The sequence below is a fragment of the Pholis gunnellus genome (genome assembly GCF_910591455.1).
Source record: "Pholis gunnellus genome assembly, chromosome: 5".
NCBI classification, from domain to species: Eukaryota; Metazoa; Chordata; class Actinopteri; order Perciformes; family Pholidae; genus Pholis; species Pholis gunnellus.
This window is the reverse complement of record NC_136531.1, coordinates 5,805,930-5,823,447: the sequence shown is the minus strand read 5'-3', so window position 1 is coordinate 5,823,447 and position 17,518 is coordinate 5,805,930. Positions and strand designations below refer to the sequence as shown.

The 17,518-nt window shown below is 43.0% G+C and overlaps 1 protein-coding gene across 1 annotated transcript in view; it reads right to left on the bottom strand.

The window, feature by feature from the left end:
* Positions 1-1,989: 1,989 nt before the first annotated feature.
* Positions 1,990-17,518, bottom strand: part of LOC306696335 (uncharacterized protein) — a gene marked incomplete at its 5' end in the record, with an annotated part of 25,503 nt that continues 9,974 nt past the window's right edge. Inside the window, 45 exons of the mRNA XM_079159920.1 lie at positions 1,990-2,892; positions 2,988-3,221; positions 5,010-5,078; positions 5,251-5,363; positions 5,587-5,896; positions 6,035-6,088; positions 6,181-6,216; positions 6,307-6,360; positions 6,514-6,621; positions 6,695-6,748; positions 6,960-7,013; positions 7,106-7,213; positions 7,297-7,350; positions 7,753-7,806; positions 7,933-7,986; positions 8,432-8,485; positions 9,096-9,203; positions 9,336-9,389; positions 9,500-9,553; positions 9,641-9,694; positions 9,815-9,868; positions 9,984-10,091; positions 11,170-11,223; positions 11,319-11,372; positions 11,470-11,577; positions 11,794-11,901; positions 12,174-12,227; positions 12,326-12,415; positions 12,502-12,609; positions 12,768-12,821; positions 12,918-12,971; positions 13,759-13,812; positions 13,892-13,936; positions 14,070-14,123; positions 14,692-14,736; positions 14,827-14,880; positions 14,995-15,048; positions 15,158-15,319; positions 15,488-15,532; positions 15,840-15,893; positions 16,187-16,231; positions 16,347-16,400; positions 16,477-16,521; positions 16,608-16,661; positions 16,746-16,790. Of these exons, the coding sequence (XP_079016046.1) occupies positions 2,746-2,892; positions 2,988-3,221; positions 5,010-5,078; positions 5,251-5,363; positions 5,587-5,896; positions 6,035-6,088; positions 6,181-6,216; positions 6,307-6,360; positions 6,514-6,621; positions 6,695-6,748; positions 6,960-7,013; positions 7,106-7,213; positions 7,297-7,350; positions 7,753-7,806; positions 7,933-7,986; positions 8,432-8,485; positions 9,096-9,203; positions 9,336-9,389; positions 9,500-9,553; positions 9,641-9,694; positions 9,815-9,868; positions 9,984-10,091; positions 11,170-11,223; positions 11,319-11,372; positions 11,470-11,577; positions 11,794-11,901; positions 12,174-12,227; positions 12,326-12,415; positions 12,502-12,609; positions 12,768-12,821; positions 12,918-12,971; positions 13,759-13,812; positions 13,892-13,936; positions 14,070-14,123; positions 14,692-14,736; positions 14,827-14,880; positions 14,995-15,048; positions 15,158-15,319; positions 15,488-15,532; positions 15,840-15,893; positions 16,187-16,231; positions 16,347-16,400; positions 16,477-16,521; positions 16,608-16,661; positions 16,746-16,790 (3,483 nt within the window). The 3' untranslated portion in view covers positions 1,990-2,745. The remainder of the gene's footprint in view (positions 2,893-2,987; positions 3,222-5,009; positions 5,079-5,250; positions 5,364-5,586; positions 5,897-6,034; positions 6,089-6,180; positions 6,217-6,306; positions 6,361-6,513; positions 6,622-6,694; positions 6,749-6,959; positions 7,014-7,105; positions 7,214-7,296; positions 7,351-7,752; positions 7,807-7,932; positions 7,987-8,431; positions 8,486-9,095; positions 9,204-9,335; positions 9,390-9,499; positions 9,554-9,640; positions 9,695-9,814; positions 9,869-9,983; positions 10,092-11,169; positions 11,224-11,318; positions 11,373-11,469; positions 11,578-11,793; positions 11,902-12,173; positions 12,228-12,325; positions 12,416-12,501; positions 12,610-12,767; positions 12,822-12,917; positions 12,972-13,758; positions 13,813-13,891; positions 13,937-14,069; positions 14,124-14,691; positions 14,737-14,826; positions 14,881-14,994; positions 15,049-15,157; positions 15,320-15,487; positions 15,533-15,839; positions 15,894-16,186; positions 16,232-16,346; positions 16,401-16,476; positions 16,522-16,607; positions 16,662-16,745; positions 16,791-17,518) is intronic.

The window sequence follows — 17,518 nt, the reverse complement described above, 5'->3', positions numbered from 1 at the left end:
TAGGCTAAACTGTGCCTTAGGATAACTGCTTATACTAGCATCAGTTAACGTTAGCTAGTAGACATGCTAATCTTTAGCATGGAACATGTAGCATTAACATGTTAGCATGAAAGTTTGACCATGTTGGTGCCTGGTTTAAGTCAGAGAACTGCCAACATTATTATGTTAACCTCTGAGGACCATAAGTTGCGTTTATCTTCCGATAGTTGCCGACATATTTTGGATCAAAGACTATTGGACGGACTGACAGCATTGCTATCATTAGCAACTAACATAACCGTTGGTGGTTTAAAACAAATAGAGATAGAACCTCTTCTCTTTACCTTTTTCTTTCTTGGCTTTCACATCATCTCTGTGGACTCTGACATCTATCTTCAGTACACACAAACTGAAAATGAATAAAATATGAAACATTGTTGGACCTTTCCAGAAAAAGGTCGGTTTTAAAGCCCATAGGGCATGAAATATGCACATTCTCATGTTTGCGCTCACCGTGGGTGTATTAACGCCAACTGTGACTGTACTGGCTTTAACGTCAGGTCGTCTATATTTAATTGCAAAAGAAAATAGCGGCTAAACACTCTTGTGTTCATCTGCTTCCTCTCATTAAAGTTTCAGCATCGTTGTTTCCAATGTTAGATTTAGTGCAGATGTCAGGATGAACAGAAGAACAGTGGAGGGGAAGATAAGTCTCACCAAATAAAAGGCGAATGAGGGAAGACTTGGGCAGGAAGAGAGAATGATGTATCCTCGAGCTCTAGTGCACAATGAATACAGAATACCAGCACTCTTTCACTTGAGAGTGGAAATTAATAAAGAACAAAATGGCCCGAAGCCAGTTCCCTGCCAGAAATTTAGGAGATATCTTTGACTCAAATTTGACGTTTGAAAAGCAAGTACAAGATGTCTGTGTGCTGCTGAAGAAAGTTATTCATGCATTTATTTCAATTTAAACTCCCCGTGTACTCTGCACTCACAAAAAGCACTTTGGAGTTGGCTCATAATGCCGTTGCTCGGCTTTAATGTAGAACTCTCTATCCCTCCAACGAATTACAGTTGCTTTAAGAATACAATTTACGCTTTTCATCTATCAATGCGTTCAATTGATTGGCCCTGACCTATTTTTCTGACCTTTCAGGATAACAGCGCTTGGCAATTTGGTGCATTGTCATACCACTCTATTTAGGCTGCCTCTTTTAATCGATATGCTCTATGTGGTCATCAAGCACCCCATGACCGTCTTCAAAATGTTAGAGGAATCATAGAGACAATAGATCACATGCAGATCAGAACAGGGCAGGTCTACAGACACAGTGGCTCTGTGAGGCTGTACTTAGCTGCGCTAGATGGAAAAAAAGACATCATCAGCCTTTATATTTCATCCTGAGAGGAACATAAATGTCTAACAAATTTCCTGGCAACCTACTAAATAATTATGCTGACATTTGAATTAAAACCACAAATACCAGGCTGTTTGTGGTCAGTGGAATTAGGGATTAATCCTCTCTGCACCACGCGTACACCTTTATAGCGGCCTTTCTTTTTAGGTAGCTAACATCCACAGCAGCACATTACATTATTGCTCCCGTGCTGCTTCTCCAAACTGGTGGCGTGCCGACTGCCAATCTACTAAAGGCAATACACCGGCTATCTATAAGTGCCTCATACAACTCCACTTCAAAATGAATCCCAACCATCCCTTTAACTGGCTTGTGTTGTACTGTATGCAGGCATCAAGCACCCTGTAACCATGGCAGGAGAAGTACAGTGTGGACATGATGAAAAACAGATGGAAGTGCAGACCTAAAAACAGCACACTGAAAATTAATTCCTGGTTGGAGAGCAGCAGATGGTCTCTCTGCTCTTCAAAGCTTTTTCTCTGTTGGCTTTGCTTGAAAAGCATTCAATAAAACTAAATCTCATCATATTAACTTAAATGTACATACTGTACTTTTTTATTAAAATGTGTTTTCTCAGTCACTTCCCCACACAACTATACATAGAAAGACCTTGAGGCAATCATGTACCACAGTTTGGTTTGTTATGTTGAAAAAATATAAAACAAAGTTTCACAATATAAAAAATAAAAAAAATGCACTGCCCCAGTTCCCTTTTACAAAGACATGTACCCCGCGAGGAGCCACATAATAGCACCGTGATGAATTACACTCCAATATACATCACATAACAGATAATCATAACAACAAAATGACAACGACAAACAAAAAAAAACAACACAGCAAATTGAGGTTTGATGATGTCACAGAACGTGTTCGGTGAATGTCGCCTAAATATGGTGCGTTTGTATATTCATGAAGATGACTCACTGATCACAATGTTTGTAGACTTGTGAAAGTATATCTTTAGGAATTGAGTGCATAGATCAATAAATGTATGAACAGACATGGATGAAACAGTGGGAGCACCACTCACTCCTCCGGAAAATGTAAAATGTGTGTAACTGAGGATGCGGTTGACGGTCAATACATTTATATATACTGCTCTTGACAAACACAATGTGCGAGTCAGCTGTGAGAATGCATGAGAGGAATAAGATGAATTAAGGAGAGTGAATGAACGTCTGTATGACAGAGTGAATGTTTAGATGAAGGAACACTGTTGTAGGTAAATCAACTTATAAATATGTGGCACCAGGTAAGTCTTGAATGTAGTTTTCTCCCTGCATGTAAAAAGTGTCCATGGCTCTATTAAATTACTCCTGTTGTAATCTCCCCCCCGGCTCGGTTAACCGTTGTAGCAGACCGGACCGACTTGGAAACCAAATTTCTGGTTCCCTTTCCCAAAATCGGGCACAGCCACGTCGATGATGGGGAGCGTGTTGGAAAGCGGAGCGTCAAACTCCAACACCGTCCTCTCTTGCCCCGAGCGCGTCTACAGCAGAGAGACACAATCGAAAGAATCAAAGAAAAGAAAAAAAAACGTACTTGTACACGTTCACACTCTGTCTGCGCAATCGTGACACTCACCTGACACCCGTCGTACAGCGCACTGATGTAATGTGTGTTCTCGTGCGTTAGCTCCTCCCCGTTGGCGCCTCTGAAGCGCAGCGCGTGCTCGTGGCTGTAGGTGGCGACGTGCAGCCAGGCGGCGGAGTTGAGGCAGTGGTACGTGAAGGTCTGCTTGGCCGTGGCGCTCAGCAGCTGCAGGAAGGTCAACTGGACCACGTGGACTGGAACGTCGTCCACGCCGGAGTAGGAAATCTGGTGGGAGAGCACCGGAATCACACGCATGTAAAGTACACAGACAGGTAGTTGTGTACACTGTAAATTGTGTACCTTCAATCCTATAACTACAACAGATTGAGTAATGGAAAACACTGGATTACGACTACATGTGATTACACTAAACAGGCAACATTTGGACTCTACCAGGTCTTTGTCAAGCTAAAATGACAAAGAGAAAGTACAACATTGTTGACATCATCCCAACATCAATTTGGATTAAAAAGAAAAAACATATTTTTTTCAGATATTTCACTAAAAGACAAATATGTCGACCTGCTGGTGGCGCTAGAGGTAAAGTCAGAGAATCACCAAAAGTCAGCTGGACTCGTCTTCTGAAAATCTTGAATGTCTGTACAAAATGTAATTGCAACGGATCCAATATTTGTTAAGATATTTCAGTCTTGACCAAAGCTTGTTTGATATACATATTCCGTTTTTTTTTAATTTAACCTTTATTTAATGAGGAGCGTCATTCAGAACAAATTATTTTTGAAATGGTGGACTGGAAATATCAAAAAATATTTACATTTTTAAAGGGAGCTGTAGCATAAAAGCAAACTGTACATCCACCTCACTCACTAAAGACCTGTTTGGTCTAATAAGCTGTAACTCTATCTGCTTTTTCCACTGCTCATATGATGGGCTTTGAAGTTGCTATGTCACACTTCTACAGTGATGGGTCACACCTGGTTCAGTGCCAATTAGCAGCGAATGTCATCTCCCAATTATAATGAACACTGTGAAGCAAAGCTAACTAACACCGTCACTGTTAGTTAGCTTTGGTGTTAACCTTTGTTCCTCCGTTTCAGGTTTCTTTATGAAAAGAAAATGAGAATGTTTCTCCAGACCGCATCCCCTGACATAATGAAAAAGATTTTTATAAAGATTATAAATCCCAGAACGGACCAGCACCTGTCTCCCTCAAGGCCACAGCAGTCCTTTTGCTGGAGAAACATATTTCCCGTCTACTCGTCGCCCGGAGCCGTCCTCACACAGATCTCCTTGAAAAAACTCCCCAAGAGTATTTTGTTTGCGGCTCAGTAGTGTTGTGATCCCTGAGAGAGCTCTGCACTGCGGAATGCCTCGCCATCTTCACCTGCAAGTCTCCACTCTGGGAATAACAGCCGTTCTGGGGGGAACCTGCCAGCCTTTTTTTTTACTTCTTGTCATAATAAGTAGTAGCTTTTCATTGTGGCAATGTGTGCTCCTTACATAACTAAGACGCACTGCAAGTCTTCTTTCTCTTTTGTTGAACAAAATTTTGTTTGTCGGAATACCTGACAGCGCCGCCACCGAGGGTTGTGTTGGATGGGAACTTTACTCCCCATCAATGTCATGTCAGAGCCATCGCATCGACTTAAGTTAGACATCAGGCAGCAATCGGATTATATCAGTGATGAGCCGACCAGAAGTGCAGGAGTTATCGGGTTGACAAACAAGCCTCAGCTAATTCTTCTTTACTGTTACAGAGCAGACAGGCTGTAATGATAAATTACTTAATAATAAAAACTGAAGCAGCGTTGTATGACACTTCGGATAATGTCAAATGTTGTAAATGCAGCTTTGAGTACCGACTTCATAAAATGTGTGAGTGAGTGCCTTTCTATAGCCAATAAGCGGTGCTAATTAGCATTCAACCAAAGACGTCCCACATTTGCAGCAGTGATTAAACTATTTCACATCTGAAATCTTCCTCCATGAAGTCTTTTATAAAAACACACACACCGACGTTTATCGATATCATGCAAAACCATCACACCATACCTGTTTTCCTTTCCTGAATTTACTATACCAGGTGTCGGGCTTCTCCCCTTTCCAAGCTGCTAACTTCACCTGATGGCAAACAAACACAAGTTCACTAAATCAACATGCAGATGAAGACTAAATACAGTGTAATCTCTTTCTGAGAAGTCATTCAGTAACTGTTGGCTTTGAACAGGAGAGTGTGTGTGTGTGTGTGTGTGTGTGTGTGTGTGTGTGTGTGTGTGTGTGTGTGTGAACTAACCGACTGGAACTTCTTGTCAGGGTGCAGACATGTCTCTCCCTGTGCAGTGAAGTTACAAAACACCTTGAAGGAGTCTCTATGGCAACCCTGGTTGGGATCTATCCAGTACTCACCTGGAGGGAGGGGGGGGAGAGAGAGAGAGAGAGAGAGAGAGAGAGAGAGAGAGAGCAGAAAAAAAACCTCAATACTAATAACTGTCAACACCAAACAGGAAAACCATACATATGGTATCAGATGGAGAAATAACACACAGACATAAAATACAGATGAAATGAGTTTAGACATGCAGGCAGCTGTGAAAACAAATGGCGAGCGAGAGACCAACTGATGAAGTACCGTTGGGGAGCTCTGGGTGGAGGAGCCACAGCTCCTTGCAGGTGCGGGCGGGGCTGTGGTACGTCCCTTGTGGGTTACGCAGACCATCCACCTCTACTTTCATAGAGGACAGAGACGCAAACACCTCCTCCATGCCTTGGCCCTCCTTCATCCGACCGTCCTGCTCCGCCTGATCCCCCTGCATCCATTCGTCCTCGCCTCCGTCCATCGCCTCCTCCTCCTCTTCAAGTGCAGCACCGTCCACCGAGGTGTGGGTTCTCCGTCTCCGTCCACGCTCCGGCAGAGGGGACATGCCAGCAGCTGGCTTTCCCTGAAGGAGAGGAGGCGCAAACAGGTAGTGGACAAGTTGAGGATGCAGCACAAGACACATTTTAACACACGTTTTAATTATAAGTTAGGAGATTTGTATGGTTGGTTGATGTACTAAATTTCTTTAAGCAGAACTCACTGGTGGTCCTGGATATCCTACAGGCCCGGTGTCTCCTCGAGCACCAATTGGACCCTAAATACACACAGAGCAAAGGGATTAATTCAGGTTGGTATGAAGCACCAACGACTAATTCAATCAAATAAAACAATGAGCATCACAGTTACCTGGTTTCCTTTAGAGCCCTTTGTACCAATAGCACCCTGGGAGAGAAGTAAAGAGTTAAAGCTAAATCCCGACGCTATCGGTGGTGATGTCTATTTTTGCATGTCAAGATTACTTTGTATACTCACGGATAGACCATTGAGGCCGGGGGGGCCGGGGGGACCTAATGGGCCGACTAGACCCTGATAATAAACAGGAAAGAAACCAAACTGTCAGATAAAGAGAACAAGTATCCGGCTTTATCCTTTAAAGATGGATTAACTTGCTGGTTACACAGAAACCTGCAGACAGGCTGCCTACTACTTTTGTCTATTGTTTGTATATATTTGAAGCACCTCATCTCCTTTCGGACCCAACAGTCCCTGGTTTCCCGGCAGTCCTCTGTCGCCCTTCTCTCCGATGTCCCCTGGTGGCCCTATCAGACCTATAAGGCCACCGTGACCCTGCACAGGTGACACAAATGAGCTCAAGATCAAAGGCAGAGTGAATATTTATGTGTGTTAGGTATGCACGCACCTTGTCTCCCTTCTTGCCATGGTCTCCCTTTAGTCCTGGTAATCCCGACGGACCCTGAGGGACGAAGTTATGATGGGATTAAACGCATTAAAAACTCATTCATTTAATACAGTGACAGAGAAAATATCTGATGGTGAAGGGTCACCCTGCTGCAGCTAGAATAATGCTTATCATACTGTCCTTTACATACTGTACTTTTTTATTTTTCTTAATATTATTTAATATTCTTCCTGTATTATGTTTTTGATTTGATGAGTCATCTTACCATGGGACCTGGGGGTCCTGTCTGACCAGGTGGTCCATTTAAACCCTGCTCACCCTGAGAGACACACACACACAAACAGAACATTTTTAACCTCCATCTTTCTCATGCTCCGCTTCAACTGCTTCATTCTTCCCTGCTCAACTTACTCCAGGGCCGGGGATCCCTCTTAAACCTTGAGGGCCTGGCTTGCCGGAGTGTCCCTGGGCACCTACGGGCCCCGTCTTCCCGATGGGACCCTCCAAACCGGAAGCACCCTGAAACGAAACGGAGAACAGGGTGACCTTCAGAAGCTGCGAGCGTTCAGATGTTATTACTCGAAGAGTTTCCAAACACTCACCTTCGCTCCTTTCAGACCCGCCTTTCCGTCTTTTCCTGATTTTCCCAAGTGGCCCTGAAGAGCAACAATTCAAAACATTTTAAACTCTGACACACAGATGCATCGATGCACAAACACACAATTTGTCCTTTTACCTTTTATATTCTTTTACTTACTGTTTTAGAACTATTATTATGCACAAACATTAACTACATTCCTGTTTACAGTTATCTTATTGACATATATTTTTATTTTAACTTGCTCTATTTTATTGTTTAAAGTCTCATTTTGTTTTTTCTTGCGTGTTTTTTTCGACTACTTCTCTGTAATTGTTGTGCACATGACAAAGAACTTGAACACACTGTGAGAATGCAATAAGAAAAATACCCACAACCTCGTCCTCGCAGAGGAAGAGGGTTTAACTGTTTACTTAATCAAACAGGAAGTAGAAAAAGATGATTCTGAGGGAACACAAACCCTTCGCCCAGGAGGTCCAGATGGTCCAGGTTCTCCTGCTGCTCCTGGTGGTCCCTGAGAAATATGAAGAAACTATTACATGGCCAGCCATTGTATTGTATGGTGACTGCATCTTCCACGTTTAAGAATTAAAGAATGTCATGGATGTTATGGTGTGTGATGCAGAAGGGAGGAGCTCACAGATTTCCCAGGGTCTCCTGTGTCTCCTTTAGACCCGGGCAGACCGTCCACACCCTGATGAGGTAAGACAAATAATGGTCAGATGATAACTACACTTCTCTTAGACCAGATAGTATATTTGAAGCCATGGCTTTTCCATAAATCTTTCCAAAATAAAACTTTTCTCTTTAAAGACTCAACCTATTACCTTCAGACATCCAAAACAAATGCATATAGTGTTTAATATAAATGATTATGTGTATTGATCTTTGATTTTCATATTTCCCCTTGTTCCTTCAAAAGTATGAAATGTTTCGTTCTATCTATCACAGAAAATTGTTTCTTTTAAAAAACGATACAATTCAGAAAGACAAAATGTTTTAGTGACATCCCTAAAATCAAGGAAAATCATGTGTTTTATCTCAGAAAGATAGTTTAGGTCAGCCTACGCTGTGGCAATTTCACACGATGTTTCCATAATTGAAAAAAGTTTTTGAAGAAGAACAGATTAGGAACTCACATTGGGTCCAGCCTCTCCCTGCTGTCCGAGGTCCCCGGTGAGACCTGGAGGACCCTGAGAGAGGAGAGTTGAGCTGGTTTAGTGTTTTATTCTAAAGCATTCATGTGTTTTTGAATCATGCACTGCCCTAAAACGTTAAGACAACACGTGTGACAAACAGTAACGATGTTTGATTTGATGTCTTTTCAGGCTGATTATATATTGCACTTTGTTTTTGGATAATGTTCGTGCAGCTGAAGAGGAAAATAGAGAATGTGTTCATTCAGCTTTCTACTTTATTGTAAATATAGAGTCTACTTCTTTTATATTGAAATCAATATACAAAAAAAGCTATGCTGTCAGTTACTGAGATCAGCTGAGCTAGTTAACTTTAACAGGAGCTCAGTTGAGGTATTTTCTCCAGAATAGTTTCCCAAACTGAATTACCAGAGAGTTCATCGAAATGGATCATTTTCAGCTCGAGAATGCAATTTGAACCAAATACGTATTGTTCAGCTTTTCTATGTGTACAGTAAAGTACGTTAGAACTAAACTAAAACTATATTAAAGTGCATTGTACAGAATAATACGGTTCCAAGTGTATTGCAGAGCTTTAAGTTGCATCATATTGTACAGTATAAGACTGCAGTATTGAGGAGAGTTTTTTGTTCTGATTGTTTCTCACAGAGTTGCCCTTGGCTCCGTCCTCCCCCGTTAGGCCCCTGGCTCCTGCAGGACCAGCTGCTCCTGGAAGGCCCGTATCTCCCTTCTCCCCCTGGTCTCCTTTTCCTCCCTAAAGTAGTGAAGGAGCAGAGCGAGCGATTAAGAGGGCTGAGAGGAGACGAGCAAAGGAAGCTCACAGAATAAGCTGCAGATGGTGGGAGCACGTTTTCGATGACGTCTGCGAACAAGCAAACAAACTCACCAGTTTTCCTGGAACGCCAACTGCTCCAGGGTCACCTGCCTCGCCATCCTCCCCCTGAGAGAGAGAAATAATGTGTAAGGTATCCAGGAAGGGAGTGTTTGCAGGGGAAGGAACAACGTCGTCACACTATATGCACACAAAAGGTGTAACTATCCATTATTTACCTTCTCTCCAACAACACCTGGCTGCCCTATCATCCCGACTCGACCAGCCGGACCCTTCACAGAACACAAGGAATCACAGTATTTCTCCAGATTTCAAAACAAGTGCTCGACTAAATGAGGATGCTTAAACATTAGACTTACCTGTCCCCCAATAGGTCCCTGAGGACCGGAGGGGCCTTGTTGACCAGGTGGACCCTAAAACCAGGTGTGTAACGAGGAAGAAGTAATAAGAATCAGTTTATTAATTTGTGTGTATGAGGGGGGGGGGATGTGGTGTAAATAAGGGACAGATCTTTAAACAGAATATAAGCTCACCATTAGTCCCACATGTCCGCTCTCACCCTTCTCTCCTGGTAGGCCGGGCATGCCCTGAGAAAAACACACACAGGATTAGAGGATTTAAGTGAAGAGAGACAATGTCACCCTGTCTGTTCTGAAGACATCGCTTCAGTGATCCACATCATGACTGCTGTACAAGTCTCACCTGTAATCCTATTGGTCCTCTGGAGCCCTTGAAGCCGCGGAGTCCCTCATCTCCTTTCGGACCGTACATGCCCTGCTGGCCCCGGGGGCCCCGCAGTCCATCTACACCCTGATGCACATGAGGAGAGAGAGAGTGTCTTCATGACTTTTAAATGTAACAAAATGATTTCCCTAGTGTGATGTAATTCCTGTAGAAACAGGTTGTGTTGGCGGGAGAATACACAGCGAAGGATTTACACAAAGTACCAATATAGGTTATCATTTATGAAGTATTATGATTTGATAGGAATGGCAGAAAGGGAAGATTGAAAAAAAATAAAAACTGTGATGTAGTGACTTTTTGGTTACTAGTGCAGCTTAACAGTTTGATTTTTTGGGGGATGCGCTTATTGCTGAGAGTTAAGGCTTTTATACACACAACAATGCAAACTACTCACCTCAAATACTTTGCAAAAAAAGCTATTCACATCACCAGCGATTTGCTTTTTCACTAAAAGGTTCAGATAGATTACCGCAGACAGACGACCAACAAAGGGGATCATGTTGACCCAGAGCAGAGTCTGGAAGTCTCGCCACAAATTGTAGTTTTTACACTCTGGTCTTTGTTCAAATTAAGTGACCGAGATATAACGTTTGTGTTTATAAGTGGGCCTTACTCTATCCTCTTATCTAACTCTCCACAAGAAAGCAATTAAGTCTCAAAGACCAAATTTGTCGTTTTTTTCAGATTTGGACTAAGTGGACTGAGAACATTAAGCCTACATATAATATTATTTATATCATTTAATTTCATCCAACAACTTTTTCTTTTCTTTTGTTTTTTTTTAAATATTAAATGTTAAACTGTAAATAATTAAAGCTAATGATGAAAGAAAACCTCTAGAGAAGCCAGGCTGTGAAATGTTTTATTAAACGTGCACAAAGGCAATATGAATCTACTTGCAGTAATAATTATACTATTTAAAGTGATCAATGTGAAACCAATGCTTTTAATTAATAATCACAATTAATGCATTTTGAGTCCAAGACAAATATTCAAACCACCAGACAGTGAGTGTAGGAAACAGAATCTAAGTAGGATTTCTAAACATAAGAAATGTGAACATGTCTCATCGTATTTGTGCAACAGTGCATTTTGAAGACACTGAACAAAGATAAACAGAATACAAAGAGCCGATTGGACTCACCGGAAGTCCTGGCTGACCAATTACACCTTGAATGCCGATGGGGCCTGAGGGGCCCTGTGGAGAGAGAGAAACATTCAGACATGATCAGATCTACTCTGTTTTTTTTTGTTACAGTCCACATTGATGTACTTCTCCAGCTCCAGACTCACTGCTTCTCCTTTGTCTCCTTTGCTGCCTTTCTGCCCGGACAGTCCCTGCTCCCCCTGTAGACGAACACGCAGAGAGAGGACAGAAAATGTATCATCACAGTACAAACGCACGCCATCTCTTTGTCTCTCTGACTCGCAGACGCAAGTTCACCTTATCCCCGTCGTCTCCTGGAGGTCCTGCGGGGCCCATAGCCCCTAGCATCCCCACAGTACCCTGATCTCCATCCTGACCCGCTGGTCCCACCGGACCCTTCTCTCCCTGGAACACAGACACATTCAACACATGTTATTCTGCATTAGAGCTAAATACACACACATACACATACACACAGGCGTTAAAATCAAACGGATGTTAAGTCAAGTGCTGAAAGTATAAAAGGGCGTCAACCAATTGGACTGGAAATGAGTCTAAAGGAAACGTATAATAAAATAACTACTAAATACAGTAAGGTAGTAAAAAAGGAGGTGTAATTACAGGCTCGCCCTTCTCTCCCATTGGTCCAGGTCCTCCGATTGCTCCGGCCCGACCAGGCTGCCCGATGGCACCTGCTGTTCCAGGAGGGCCCCTCTCACCTGTCGACCCCTACAGACAGGACATGCTGGTCCTTGAGCGTCTTTGCAATTTAAAAGTACCGAGGCAACGAAGGCCACAAATGACGGCTGCATTAAAACTGCTGGAATCATAATAGTGTTTGATACTGTTTTCAATTAAAAAAACATCACAAAACAGTTGAAAACATGTTGATAATTTATGTGAATTTGTTCAGAGGGCATAAATAGATCATGGTGTCATTGAACTTCATCCTTCATGCTCCGTTCCAGAAGTCATCCAGAACATTAATTACTGTAACTCACTATGGCTCCTGATGATCCAGTAGGTCCTGATCCTCCTTTCAGACCAGGAGGTCCCTGGAAAGATCATACGTCATTTGAACTATGTAGCTGAAATAATTCATAATATAAATCAAGTCATTTGCATGGAGTGTATGTGTATCTGTGTGCGTTACCATAATTCCGGGGGCTCCTCTGCTCCCCCTGAACCCTTTCATTCCTTGAGGACCATTCTTCCCAAATGTCCCAGGTAAACCTGGATCCCCCTGAGACACAAAAACACATTGTACAAACAAAACACATACGCTTAATCTATGAGAAGTAGATCAGTGTTTATGTGTGAGTGACTTACCTTTCCACCTTCCTTCCCAGCAGCCCCTGGTAAACCGTGCTCTCCAGGTACACCCGGTGCCCCTGGGTGACCTCTGTCCCCCGTGGGGCCGGATTCACCTGATTTGCCCTGAAACACACACAAGTCATTGGGTTAGTTGAACAATAGAGAGACGAAGTCAGGTCCCATGGTGATCCACCAGAAAGGGGCGGTGCTTAGCCTCTGTACTACAGACAGAGGCAGGAGGAATATTACGTAACAGAGCAAAGTCACATAGTTGAACTCACCTGTGGCCCCACAACACCTGAGGGTCCTGGAGGCCCCGTCTTCCCTTGGAATCCCTGCGGTCACAAAGAAAGATGGATGGAAAACATAATTTGGTGTGTGTGTGTGTGTGTGTGTGTGTGTGAACTCTTATGAAATGTGACCTCACTCACCGGCTCTCCTCTTTGACCTGGGTGACCTGGAAGTCCGTCTTTCCCAGCTGGACCCTACACATGCATGTACATGCATGCACACAGATCCACACAGACACACACACACACACACACACGCACACACACGCACACACACAAAGACCAAGGTGAGAAAATAAATGGGAGCTCAGGATAAAAAAGGACTTTATTCATTGAGCTGTCAAATATCCAAACATGAGTGCAGGAACCGTGACCTGAAGGTGATTCATAGCTGCATAAGACGAGGATTTCTTTCCAGAACCGTCTCAGTCAGAATTCATTTTTTTGTCAGAAAACACCTAAGACTCCCCAAGCAACATGAAATATTGACACCTTTCAGCCACCTGCCATCTAAGCCACGATATCGAATAAAAAGAAAAATCCGATGCTGTCTCAGAGGTCAAACTCTGCTCGCCAAGGTTTGGAACTTTTTGTATTTTTGAAAGATTGTGTTTCCACTGTGCAGGTTTGTAGATGAATGTTCTTGGTCTTGTTATGTTTATGTAAGGTTGAGATTGCTCTACTTGGTTCGTTCTTATTGTGTTCCTATCTTCAATCTTCCTAAAAACCTTTATAAAAAAAACAATAAAATTGATTTGGAATAAAAGAGTTTTTAGCAGTGGAAAAGGGGTATACTTACTGTATATACCTGGGAAATTATCCAAAGCATTTGTCAGTATGCTATGCAAATGTAGTATGTTATATTTACATGAGTCGTCCCAAAACAAGAGAAGACTGGATGGAGTGGAGTGAAGCGGTGGAGCAAATCTAAAGATTATGACTAATAAATACATTTTAAACATGTGTGCGTGTCACAACTCACGCCTGATCCTTTAGGTCCTGACTCTCCATTCCTTCCTTGCGGCCCTTGAGGCCCCTAAAAAAAACCCATTATAACAGGCGATCAATCAACTGGTCAATCAATTAATAACATATATTAACCGTGTTTTTCTTACCCTCTCTCCAGGAGATCCTGAGGGTCCATCATGTCCGGAGGTGCCCTATGAAAATGGAAGAGGGGAGAGGAACATGGGAGCAGTGACGGATAGAAGCGCAGCTAATAGCGCAAGTGTATTCACCCATTAACAATGACTGACGGAGTGCTACTATTGGCTGAGAGGAGAGTCAGCTGACCTTTTCTCCTGATTTCCCAGTCGGCCCTTTTGCCCCTCTGCCACCTCGTGCACCCTGCGGTAAGAGAAACATGTGTGAGACCAAACCCAGGACAGCCATGACCTTTACTGACCCGAGACAGAAGGTGCGGTTCAAACAGATCTCCAGTTTAGACGGTAGTGACTCACTTTACAGTGAACTTACAGGAACTTATTATGATCAGTGAACACGCTGATGACTCGGGGATCTGCAGCATTGTGACTTGAAAGGTGAAAATGATAACCTCAACAGATTGTTCAAACTGTTTTAAACCTGCACTAACGGATTCTTTTGGCCACCAAGGTGCAGCAGAAACAAGCTGTAGAAACGACCAGCTGTTGGAAATAAACCTACCATCCACTCAATAGATTACCATTGTCTTTTTGGGCTGGTGAGTGAAGCAAATCTAGCAGCCACTTGTGTAATTTACACAATTTAATGATATCTGGGAGAGGGGGCGGGACTTTAGCGCTCTCATCCGACTCACCTGGTTTTGCATTCTGGATATTTTCCAAAGAGCTCAACTTGATTTCCTGTTCAAAAATATCTCACTTTCTTTCATTTATTGCCTGAACTAGGGCATGTTTTCAGGCTCAGCACTCACATTTGGACCCCGCTGGCCTGCGCCTCCTGCTTGTCCTGCGGGACCCTGGGTAACACCAAAACAGACAGAACATTAATGGGAAAAGTCTGATTTCCTGATACAACATGATCACGATTTGTAAACATTTCTACTCACTTTCTTCCCTTTCTCTCCTGTAGCTCCCAGTGAACCAGGAAATCCATCAGAGCCCTGAAGAGTAAGAGGAAGCAGCACACATTCGCTTTGTATAAATCATATCTACCATATCTGTAACTGGTTGAGATTAATATACACAATCATTGATCATTTTAATCTTTATTTTACCTTTGGCCCCAGGCGCCCCGGATATCCTGGCAGCCCAGGAACTCCCAGTTTCCCCTAAAAAAAGAGACAGATTGACTCTTAACTCGTCTTGTACAAGTTTAAGAACTTCTAATACAAGTTTAAGAACATTTAAGGATATACTTTTATCAGTTTTGCTTTGTACCTTCTCCCCAGAAGTACCAGAAGTGCCAGAGTCTCCTAGAGGACCCGTCTGTCCTTTCGGCCCCTCAGGCCCATCTTCTCCTCGGCCGCCTGCAGGTCCGTTGTCTCCATCGTCCCCTTTTGTTCCCAACTCCCCTTTGGACCCTGGGAAACCGTCCTCCCCCTGCAGACAGAACAATTTGGAGACAGAAAGAGAACCCAGAAAATCACAGATGTTGGTGAAAAAGTAGCACGCATTCTGTGGTTGATTTGTGGGGGTGTAAAATGTTATTATCAGACAACCAAACATCCCGAATGTGCTCGGACTGATCATCTTTTCTGTCTCTCTCACCTTTTCACCTTTGCTTCCCTTTAATCCTCTTATTCCGTCTGCTCCCTGTCAAACAGGAGAGAAAACCAAACAGGAAGTCAACAAGAAAACATGAAATGATGATATTATATTCCCGGCTGTAGATGACATCGTCACGAGGAAGCAAGAATATCAAACTGCTAGCATGCTTTGCCGTTAAACCTGTGGAAACCATAACCTGCTTATTCTTTTGACTAGGAAATGGCTCGGCGATGATGTCTTGGAAAAGCAAACTTTTCTACCACTACAAAAGCGAGCCTTATTTTCCGAACCGTCTCATCCATTCATCCATTTTCATCCACTCACAGGAATATTTCACGTTTGCATTTCCCACCTTAACTCCTCGTTGTCCAGGGTATCCAACAGGGCCCTGCACTCCCAAAGGACCCTACAAATGAACAGACACACATCAAAGGAATAGCTCGACATTTGGGGATTATTAGTTGTCTTGTTGGGATTTAGACGAGAGCGTTGACGCCACTCTTGTATCTGTCCGTTGAATAAGATGCTACAGCCAGCAGCCTGTGTTAGCTTAGCTTAGCACAAAGACTGGAAATGTGGGGGAAACAGCTAAAAAAACAGCTCCTCTAAAACTCACTAATTAACATGTATGTATATATTTGTTTAATCCTTCTTGTTAACTGTAACTACAGCAACACAACATGCATACAGCAGACTTACCGGCAGGCCTTTTTCACCTGGAGTCCCTTCTCTTCCGGGGTGACCCTGATGACAAGAGGACTTGTTCATTTCTGAATTTAGGCAGTTGTGATGTCAAAGTTAGGATTCGGGACAAGGGAATGCTTAATACTAGGAGCGGTACAAACGTGCATGTACTTACTGAGGGCCCGTCGTTTCCAGGTAAACCCTGCAACCCTTTCTTCCCTTGAGGCCCCTACAAAGCAAGGATGAGACGATCTATCACAACTCCTTCACCCCCAAAGTGAAAAATCCAAATAAAAGTGTCTTACCTTCTCTCCTGGGAGCCCCACTAACCCCTGAGGACCAGGGAAACCCTGTAGGAGAGATGGAGCATCAGTATTTCTGTGCATGCATTTATGCAACTGAGTTCATTTTGTGAGTATCTGTTCTCTGCTCGTACCACAATGCCAGGGTTGCCTTGCTGTCCAGGTGCTCCGATGTCCCCTGAGGCTCCCTGTTACAAACAGGAAATGATGTCACGGGAAGTAATTTGTTATCGGGCTCTTCTGTCTTTACTGCTATCTATAATAATACTCACACTGTTTCCCTTTGAACCTTGAACCCCGTCAATTCCTCGAATGCCCTGTGAGGAAAGAAAGCAGACTGTTGCCAACTCTATAAAGCAAGTATTAATTGCCCTGTATAGCGTCTATTTTGTGGTTGTACCTTCTATTCCTAAAGAATATATTTATTTCCCAGTCAGACTATCAGATGAAAATAAATCAGGGTGCATCGCCTCGTATCTTTAACAGAAATGTCCCTGAGGCTTGTAACATGAGCCACTGGGACAACAACATTATTACCAGCCACCTTGTTGGTTTTGGTTTTACCACTTCCTTGCTTGAGGCATCTAATGCTCAATTAACCAACACCGAGACACAAATATATACTTTATACAAATAGAAAAAGTGCTTCCTCCGTGTGCTATCAGATTCTTACAAGTGCTAACTCGTGTTTGCAAATTACAGAGAAACTGCTTGGGGGTGTTTGCAGATGTTGTATTTGGCAGAGAGGTGGTAGTTTTATCAGACGAGATAAGAATTACATCACATCGTGTTAACAAACCGAGAACAACAGCAACATCTCGATTATGTTTTATCAAGTGGCATCACATGATAGTGACACCACAGCTGGATTTATGTTGGTGGTGAGCAGAGCTGGATTTTCACTGCATGGATAAACACAGAGGTGAGACAGCGCGATAATAACTGGTATTTTATGTCTTTTACTGTTGTCGAGAATGGAGATTAGTGTGTGTGTTTGTGTACATGTGTGTGTGTGTGTGTGTGTGTGTGTGTGTGTGTGTGTGTG